This window comes from Protomyctophum parallelum (genome assembly GCF_964188405.1).
Source record: "Protomyctophum parallelum genome assembly, chromosome: 1".
In the NCBI taxonomy this organism is placed as follows: Eukaryota; Metazoa; Chordata; class Actinopteri; order Myctophiformes; family Myctophidae; genus Protomyctophum; species Protomyctophum parallelum.
In genome coordinates, this window is record NC_139697.1 from 41714628 (window position 1) to 41724952 (window position 10325).

General features: G+C 46.5%; 1 protein-coding gene across 7 annotated transcripts in view; it reads left to right on the forward strand.

Moving 5' to 3' along the window:
- cica (capicua transcriptional repressor a) overlaps positions 1–10277 on the forward strand; it is a 53279-nt gene extending 43002 nt beyond the window's left edge. For 5 of the 7 annotated variants that reach the window (XM_083778769.1, XM_083778771.1, XM_083778774.1 and 2 more), the window contains exons 16-22: positions 180–486; positions 1891–2075; positions 2485–2630; positions 4131–4282; positions 5276–5413; positions 5984–6109; positions 6381–10277. In XM_083778769.1, the coding sequence (XP_083634895.1) occupies positions 180–486; positions 1891–2075; positions 2485–2630; positions 4131–4282; positions 5276–5413; positions 5984–6109; positions 6381–6637 (1311 nt within the window). In that variant the 3' untranslated portion in view covers positions 6638–10277. The remainder of the gene's footprint in view (positions 1–179; positions 487–1890; positions 2076–2484; positions 2631–4130; positions 4283–5275; positions 5414–5983; positions 6110–6380) is intronic. The other 2 variants (XM_083778773.1, XM_083778775.1) reach the window with 1 other exon arrangement.
- The last annotated feature ends 48 nt before the right edge of the window (positions 10278–10325 follow it).

A 10325-nucleotide genomic window follows, 5' to 3' on the forward strand; every position in this document is an offset into this window, starting at 1 on the left:
ACATCTTGCAGTTCAGCTATTTTCACAATATTTTGGTGAACCGAGTTGTAAATGTAATGCCTACAATTCAAGGTGCTTGTCAGGGTGGGGGGGTCCCCAGTTGAGAATTTTGGGAACCCTTGTTCTTTGAAAAGGTCCTGTTGACATAGCGTGCTCCCTCTGTTGCTTGTGTCGACCAGGTGCTAACCTCCGTCTACCCCGCTCCGACCGTGGGCGTGGCAGCAGCCGGGATGGTCCCCATGACGATGACCATGCCACCGGCCGCGGCGACGGCGGCCCACGGCACGGCGAGCCCCTCGTCCCCGCTGGCCGCAGGTATTCAGGGAGCGGTGACCGCCGCCACGGCCCGGGACAGCCCTCCGCGGGGGGAGCTGGAGCACAAGGTGAAGGTGGAAGTGAAGCTGGAGAGCCAGGTGGATTCTCAGATGGAGTTCGGAGGTCATCACGGCTGGGGGGCGGCTTACTCACGGAGCAGTGCCGCCGCAGGTAACAGCTGGACTGCACCACAGTGTTGCCAGATGGGAAATGTTGAATTATCATAACGAAAAGGCTTAGAATTATCGTCTTTGAAAGAAAGAGAGATCGTACACAGCCAAAAAAGAGAAATCACACGTCCGTGTTTAGTGTAAGAAACAACCTTGTCTGATACCTTGTCTGAACGCATCACATATAAGTGGAAGCAAGCAGGCAACTTCCTGGACTGTACACAGATCAAAGTCTGGAACTGGACTGGAAAGGCGTGACCGGTGTTTTTACTGCCTCCAGCTCTGAGTACAGATCTACTGTCAGATTTACTGACTTATTTTTAAAACCCAAACTGGATCCCGAATCAGCAGCCAGGAAATGTAGTAAATTCACACACTTTTTTGTGATATGGGTAAATTATTGTACATTTGGGCATTTCGGGAATTATTGATCACACATCGTACGGAGGGTAAAATTACCATACAAATACGATAATTATTGTAAATCTGGCACTGGGACTGGAGGAGCAATTTTCCTTTCCACTCTTGTTGTCGTCAATGTTAGGTGCCAAAAAGGACTGTATGAGTGTTCGTCATGATTCCTAAAAGAAAATCACACCTGTGTGAAGTGAGTGGTGCAACTCTGAGTGGGGGTCCCCGGGGGGTCCCCCGCTGGCCCGGTTCCGGCGAGCCGCACCGCGTCCGAAACGGTTGACAAATGACAGAGTTCCCGTGTGGGGATCCCCAGGGGTTTCGTCTACTGTACTGCACTGTACTGTCACACCCAAATCATCATATATACAGTTACTCAGTTAGTATGTGTGTGTTAGGCTGCACAACAGTGACACTTGGTTGTGAAAACCAACCAAATGCAAATTTCATGCTCGGACAGACCCAGCCAGCCAGCCAGCCAGCCAGCCAGGGATGGACACACAAAGCTCCTTGATTGGTTGCACCACTCAAAAAAACAGCAGATACACAAACTCATAGTGGGTCACTAGAAGTGTATATTTGTACGTCTTGAAATGTTCTGATGAACTGAAAATGGAGGACCCTGATGCAAACAAGTCTTATTACTTTTCTGGTTTCATCCTCGTAACAGTTTTTGACTTGTGCTTTTGTTTTAAATGTACCCATTCTACATTTTTCAATCAATCAAACTTCGTGTCACGCTATGAGCTTGTTGATTTGCTTTTTTTTTTAAAGCAAAAAATGTTTAACTCAAATCTTTGCTTGTGGGGGTCCATGGTGTGGTCGGCGGCCAAATACATGTTGGGGAGTCCTTGACATTAAAAATATGTTGGAGCACCACTCATATAATATATAGCGGCATACGTTTTTGGGGTATTTCGTTTTTAGAAGACATTTTTAGAATCGGCCTTAATGGGTTAAAACTAATACACAGCTTATGTTCTTCTCCTGACAGACACGGACGAAGACGTCGCTCATCGCCACATCAAGGAGGAGAACCTGAGCGACGGCTACGGCAGAGAGAGCCAGGGGGAGATGGACGGAGACCATCAGGACAGAGCGCTGGTGAAGAGGGAGAGAGGAGAGACCAGGAGAAGTGAGGCCCACAGCACAGGAGACAGCGGCAGTGGAGGCAGAGAGGTGGGATTCATTCGTTTGTTCGTTCAATTCATTCATTCATTCATTCATTCATTCATTCATTCATTTCCTCTGTCACTCACTGACTCATGCATCTATTCCAGTGGCCCCCAAACATTTTAGGCCGTGACCCAGAAGAGAAATCTGATGTCTCCCCGTGACCCAAACTGTAGCTTTCGCTTAATCGGTTAAGAGGTCAGAGTCTTGAAACAGCTGTTTATTACAGGTTAGGCTATGATTGCCAAACGGCAGTTTGTGAGACACATTGTAGCCTTTCACCGCAACAGGCACAAAGGACTTCCCAAGTCTTTTACACCTTCGTCCCGGAAGGGTGAATCTGTCGTTCCCTCGCTTGCTCCAGTACCCGGTTAATCTTTCCCCCTAACCTCCAATGTCTCTCTCCTCCCATCAGGCTGGACCCTGCTCCCCTCCTCTCCCACCCTCAGGGTTGGTACCCCCTCTTCCCCCTCCCCCCACGGACAGAGAGCCCACCTCTTCCTCAAAGAAGACAAAGTTCCGCCCCCCGCCACTCAAAAAGACACCTGACTCTGTGGACAGGTAAGCGTGTTGGACGATGCTACAAAAGCAGAGCATGTAGGAACAAAGGAAACTTTACTGTTAAAAATGAATTACATTTGGGCATGTCAATTTCCCATATGGATGTTTTCCTTAGGGAAGTGAGTTGTGGATGAGTTTTTAAGAGTGTGTGTGTGTAGTGTACCTTAAGGATATGAACTCGAAAGTACATACTGACACACACACTGACAGGACAATCTCTATAACAATGGCCCCAGTCCGTTGTATGGCAAATTGAGGGTATGCGCATGCATAAAGTGAGTGGCAAAGTGAGTTTAATAAAAGTTTAATGTTGTTTAACATTGTTCACTGCAATTGCAATCAGATGTTTGGATGTACTGTATGGGCTGTCAATGCCTGAGGGTCGTTTCTTTGCCACTCAGTAGGCGTCCCCGCATAACCTCCCGATATGAGGATGATGTCATGTGCGTACCCTCTATACTGCCTACACTGCCTTTGAGCAAGGCTTTGGATCACACTGCATCCTCTGTATCAGTGGAGCTGTACCGGAGCCAACTGTGTCCAACAGTACAAGACAAGCTCTCGGGTTTGAGTGTGTGAACATGAGTGAGCCTTGCTCCCACTGCAGCAACTCGCCCTAGGTCACTGCTATAAATAAGAATGAGTTCATAGTCCACTAGGCTTGCTTAACTACATGAACCCTAGTATCCCTGTTCTTGCTCCGTCATTATAGGCAAACATTCTGTGTTCAGCAAAAATGCCAGATCTAAACACTCAGGACTACTCGCGTTGCGATGCGTTGTAAGCCCATGGATTGTCTGGTTTCTGTGAAGAGATTTGGTATATAGCAGTTGTTCTCAATGTAGGGTCCAGGGACCCTCAGGGTTCTTTTAGGGGGTTCCAAAAGGACCCTTAGAATGGTGGGTCAACTGGTGTAGAGTTCCGATCCCTGGGGCACCCCAGTGATCGACGTATAGGGTCTACATGATTATTCTGATCAACTCATTTAAACCGGGGAAAGTTTCATTTTAGATTTTTGGCGTTGGCTATTCAAAAGTAGCAGATCTGTACAAGCTGACAGCATGTCATTTCATGCCGCACTGCAAGCTTGTACGCTATTTTTTTTTAAACCTTGAAAGTGTGAGAACTACTGATTCACAAAAGGCTTTTGTAGAATCAGCCTCAGGTCTTTCAAGTGATTAACCCATTCTGGGCGGGCACCCATTTTGGTGTCAGCATCATGTCATGCTTTAGCTATTTAAAAATAGCAGATCTACAAGCTCATATCGCGCCACCGAGTGGCGCGATACGAGCTTGTAGGTCTGCTATTTTTGAAAAATCGAAGAGCGACTGACATTTTTAGAATCTGATCTCAGGTCAGAATGGGTTCATCAGGACCAGTGTGTGTCCGGCGGAAACCTCGTGTGAATCTGATCTCAGGTCAGAATGGGTTAAATAAGGGTTCATAATCTGGGTTTTTGTCCACACGGTCGTCATCGCCGGTGTTTGCTCCGTTCTTAGGGTGTTGTCAGGAGCGTCCTTCGAGGAGCGTTTTGCTGAGCTGCCAGAGTTTCGACCTGAGGAGGTCCTCCCCTCCCCCACGCTGCAGAGCCTGGCCACCTCGCCCAGGGCCATCCTGGGCAGCTACCGCAGGAAGAGACGCAACTCCACCGGTGAGAGGGACCAACCTATACCTTCTGTCCTCTGCTCTTTGTCACTGACGGAAACCACGTGGAAACTAAGGCTAAATACTTTGACAATGTTGTTAACAGATCAAAACTGGACTGAAACTATAGTGTACAAAATGTGCTAAAGGCAAAACCTGGGCAAAGTTTGCTTGCGTTCAAGTGGGGGTCTTTTTGTTTTGTTTTTTTGCTTTTTCGATTAATCGAGAACAAAATGTTTTGGGATGATACACTTGTTTTCAATGAAGAAACATTCTAAAACGTTTTTTACCAAATGGATTAGCATGATTAAACACGCCCTATTTTATACTACTAGTTGTACAATAATGTTGCACATAAATAGACAATATCATCTACAAGCTCACAGCACATCGTGAAGTAACTCGTTGCGTAGCTTCTAGATCTGCTATGTATTTATTTTTATGTAAGAGAATTTATTTTATATTAAGATCACGACACTGACCTCATCAAACTCTAGATAGCCATACGTGGTTTGACATACTAGTTCTGCATACTGTATATGGAGCCGCCCAGCAACTCTACATGTGACCTCACTGACACCAGATTAATAGTTTAACTCCTGCGTCTCAACTGTGCCGTGTTAAGAAGCTCTGTTGTTTCAGTGCGCTCTCAGGATGTCTTACTGGTTATTAGAATGTGGATATTATTCATGTGATTTAACACCCGCCGGTGTACGTGCACCTTCTCATAATTACTGCTTTCTCTTTCCCTCCCGTCTCTCTCCCTGCTCCCCTTCTTGGTTACTTTTCTACCCTCTGTTTTCTTCCCCCTTCTTCTCTTTCTTCCTCAAACTGACCCTTTTCCTCACATCACCCTCTCTGCTAACCCTCTCGTATCGTCAACCCTTCTTAAAAACACACACACACACACACACACACACACCCACACACACACACACACACACACACACACACACACACACACACACACACACACACACACACACACACACCCCTCCAGAGCTGATGGAACCCATGGCAGAGGAAGCCACCTCTCCTCGGAGGAAGACCCGCCGGCTCTCCAGCTGCAGCTCGGAGCCCAGCACGCCCAAGAGTGCCGCCAAGTGCGAGGGAGACATCTTCACCTTCGACAGAACCGGTAGGACAGCACACCACCACTGCATCCACAGCTAATGTTACTTACTTACCACCTCAACCCTGGCCTATATACAGTGTTAACCGGGGTCCCCCAGGGATCCGTACTTGTCCCACAGCTTTTTTAGCCCTCTACACCAGATCTCTTTGGCAAAAATAGCTTGCGTTGCGAGCTCGTAGAGCTGTTATTTTGACCGAATGTTCAGCTATTTTCACCAAATATTCACCTATTATGAATAGTGATACTAGTGTTCATCTGGTTAAAACATTTGTAGCCAAGTCAAACCACCTTATTCCAAATAATAATATTAATAATGGGTTTAAATGATAAAATAACAGTATTTTCACATAACATAAACATGTTATCGGTGCAATTAAACATTGTATTGGCCAATGGCCGGTATATACCGGCTAACGAAAACATTGGACTCACCGTATACTTGACTCGCACAAAAATGATATACAGTATCTGACCTAAAATGTGTGGTATTCCACTTGCTGAACAGCGATTTGAATGACATTTCAGTGGAATGGCCCCTTGTTGTGTTAACAATGCGGCTCATTGTTTCCTTAGGTACAGACTCAGACGATGTACTAGGAGAGTTGGACCGGGTCCCCTACTCCTCCCTACGTAGAACCCTGGACCAGCGCCGGGCCCTGGTCATGCAACTCTTCCAGGAACATGGCTTCTTCCCTTCAGGTAAAACCCCCCGCTGTCATGTCCTTCCCCCATTGTTCGTCAGTGCTTGATCTGACCTGCCAGGGTTGGCCTCATTTCCTATTGACAAATAACTGAACTGCTGAATTCAGTGATTCAGAATCAAACATTCACAGAGCCATTTGATAAAATTTGATAACAGACTGGACAACACTTGGTGCAAGAACTCTTCTATTTGCCACTCATCTCTCTCCTATTTTGTGTTATTCTTCCTTCCTTTTCCCGTCCTTCGTTCCCTGTCCCCTCCACCCAGCCCAGGCCACGGCTGCCTTCCAGGCGCGCTACTCGGACACGTTCCCCAGCAAGGTATGTCTCCAGCTGAAGATCCGCGAGGTCCGCCAGAAGATAATGCAGACGGCCACACCGGGACTCATCGAGTCATCACTAGCCGACATCTCGAGTCCCGCCCCCTCCTCCTTCTCCAATCAGCAGGCCCGGGAGGACGGAGGAGTGGAGCAACAAGGAGATAAAGGTCGCGGCTCAGAGGAGCCGAGGAACGAGGCGTCCTAAAGCCTCCTGGAGAGACACGAATGTGAAAGAGACGAAGTTTGGAGGGAAAGAAACGGAGAAGGGAAGAGGAGAGGAAGAGAGAGTGGAGAGAGTGTTCCTGTTATGTGTTAAACCAGTACTCTAGGATTGTTCCAGTGGATCATTTCCACTAGGGCTGTTCTCTGGCAGCCCTGGGCAAAAAGACATGATATGCATAATGTTCTCTCATAGATGAACAGCTCAATGCTGTTTATACTTGGTTGCATGCGGGACTCTCGCACCTACAAGCTTACGACGACGCATCGCACTGTGACTTGTTGTGAGCTTGTAGGTCTTCTATTTCCGGTGCGATGCGCAGTGCGCAGCCAAGTATAAATCAAGCTTCAGGGTGCACTTGATTGCTCTTGTCTGACACTTCAAAAAGCCTCAAAGGTGGGTGCATCGCCTGCAACATAAGATAAATCAAGTGTCCTCTGCCTGTTCTTGTGTTTGGAACATATTCAGTCGTCGTTTTTCCCAGGTTTCGCCTTCAGCACATTTGTACAGTAGTTTGTAGTTTAACACTCAGAGTCTGTGGTACACATTCTCTATCTCTCTGACGCACATGCACACACACGCACGCTCACACACACACACACACACACACACACACACACAGCCCGGTGCATATGTAATCTCCAGCATGCACATAGTCTTTCTCCACACAGACACACACACACACACACACACACACACACACACACACACACACACACACACCCTTACCAAATCAGACTGTTACTCTTGGATGGCAGGCCCCACGTTCTGCCACCAGGACCATGACACACAAAGGCACTTTGTCACTTATTGTGGAGATGCAGTTTGCTGTTGCCAGCCAGCCAGCCAGCCCTCAGATGCCATTGACTTGACCTCCGACCCAAAACCCCCGCCACCCCACCCCCGTTCCACCCCTCAGCACAGTGGTCGGGAGGCAGATACAACCCCAACGACCTCCACTGATATTCCACAGCCCCTCGATGCTGCAAGACAGACAGCACACACACACACACATAACCACACACACACACACACACACACACACACACACACACACACACACACACACACACATCAGTCAATCATGGTCTGACCAAGCCATTGGCCTGCACAGTTTTTAGTGATTGTAGTAAAAGATGAAAACATTTACTGAAAGAAACTGAACTCGAAGCATGAATACCATTTCTCCTGGAAAAAAGGAAAATAAGAGGGCAGGAGTTTGGACTCAGTGTGACCAATCATTGCACCTTCAGTTATTGCCATTTTGACAGACTGAGTGGCTGGAGTTGATGAATGATGTATGTCTGTATGTAAGGTGGGGTCCCCCAGCCCACCCCACCTCCCAACCCCAAATCCGGTGTGGACACTAGGCACCCAAAAAGAGATTATATAAAGACTGACGGACGGTGTATGAGGAGTGGAAGGATAGCGTATGAACACTTTGCTCAACGCTGAGCTGCTCACAGTAGAGCAGAAAGATGAACACACGCAGGCAGGAGAAAACAATGTGACAATGCTCATTGGGCCCGGAGGCTGCGTGTTTCCACCAAACAGGAAGACAAGACACAAGAGAAATGAGTAGAGAAGGATAACAGCAACAACAACAAAACCCACCATCAACAACAACATGTACTTAACCAACAGAGTGCAAAAGTAGAGTTTTTAACCCAACTTCTCCCAAATCCCCGCCCCCTCCCCCTATCCCCCTCCCACCAGTGGATATAATGACGTTGCTTTTTTCTTGTTATCGTTGCCGTGGAAATAATCTGTTTTACCGTGGCCTGTTTTTTCTCTCGTGGCTCTATGGTGTTTCTTCTCCAGCATAAAAAAAATGAAAAAATAAAAACACAACAAACAGACAAAAAAGAAGAAGAAGAAGAAGAAATAAAAAACACTTCTAAAAAGGGGACAAAGACGGTCTGTGGGCCCCCTCCAATCCCCCCCCCCCGCCACACTTATAATCTCCACCCTGGCCCTCCCTCTCTGCCCAGGTCTGCTCACCTGACACACTGAAGAAGGGGGTGACGGGGGTGGGCTTTTCTTGTCGTTTTGTAAAAACGTTGAAATCAGGTGTTTGCACAATATGTGTGGCCCCTCTCGCTGCGGGAGAGGTTGGCCGCAAGTTAAATCAGGAAAGTATTGTTTTTAGAGATTGTTTTAGTAGAAAATAATAATAATAATAATCGTGTTCCATATGTTATCAGTCACCTTTTCCCTCCCATGGGTACCCTTTAGCCCTGGCCTCTTGCCCTCAGATTCCCGCCCCTTGACCACCTTTCCCCATGCGCTATTACTCCCCCCCCTCCCCCCTGTTCTCTGAAGTGTTGATAGAAAGTGCCCTTAAGCACTGGTCCAGGGTCAGTCGTAATGTAGCTCAGGATGGCTCCGGTTAGGGTTAATTTCAGGGAAAGCAGATCCTAGACCAGCCCTGGAGGGCAGTCTCTGGAGCCCTCCCCCCCCCCCCCCCTCTCCCTTCTCTTCCTCTTGACACTTTATCCCTTCCCATAAAAATGGTGCAATAGGACATTTATTATTCCTTTTGGAATTGGGTGGGTTATTTTGTGTTCTTTTGGAGGAAGGCTTTTGTGCCATAGATATTAATTACAGTGCAGTACAGTGAGTCAGGAGAATGAGCTGTCGTGATACTATGGTATAAAAGAAGAAAACACAAATGTATTGTTATCGTCGAAGAGATAGCGCTCGTAACTTACTAAAAGTCAAAGACAAGTTTTTCAAATAGCACTTTTTTTGCACTTCACTTCCTCTGTGAAGACTGAAGAGCAGGGGTAGTTAATACTATGGGTATCTCTTTTATTTCTCTGTATACCGTTGGATGTGTGAAAAAAACAAAAAATATATATATATTTCCATATATGTGCATAGAGGTCTGTGTGTGTGTATGCGTGTTCTTGGGCACACGTATGTACTGTATTGGCACAACCAAACCCCTGGCTCCGCACCATACATTAACATAATATTTCACATTATATTTTTCCTTCTGCATAATCTCTAGAGGCAGTATTTTTATAGTCACCGTGACTATTTTGTTCACCATCTTGACTGTTATGAAAACACAAATGATTCAGGATATATATATATATATATATATATATATATATATATATTAAAATATATACAGGTAGGTAATAAAAGACTATCAATACATATTGCTTTCGGGGTTGAGGTCTGTAATGTGTCCATGTGCATGCATGTGCATACACACGCACATGCACAGATGTACGTACACACAAACGCACGCACACACACACACACACACACACGCACGCACGCACGCACGCACGCACGCACGCACGCACGCACGCACGCACGCACACACACACACACACACACACACACACACACACACACACACACACACACACACACACACACACACACACACACACACACACACACACACACAAACACACAAACAAACACACACACGTATGCGTGTACAGTACACTGTATGATTGTGCTTCAAAATAAACTGTCCTTACTTTGGAGAAGGAATTTAGGATGAGCAAGGTGAGTGTTGACTCATAAACAGGCATGTTGACCATGTGCAATATTTCTAAACAACAAAAAACAACTAAATATTGAAAATATTAAAGACCTAACACAATGTCTTTGGTCCCATGGGTTTATTTTACTTTTTCTTTACTTATTTCAA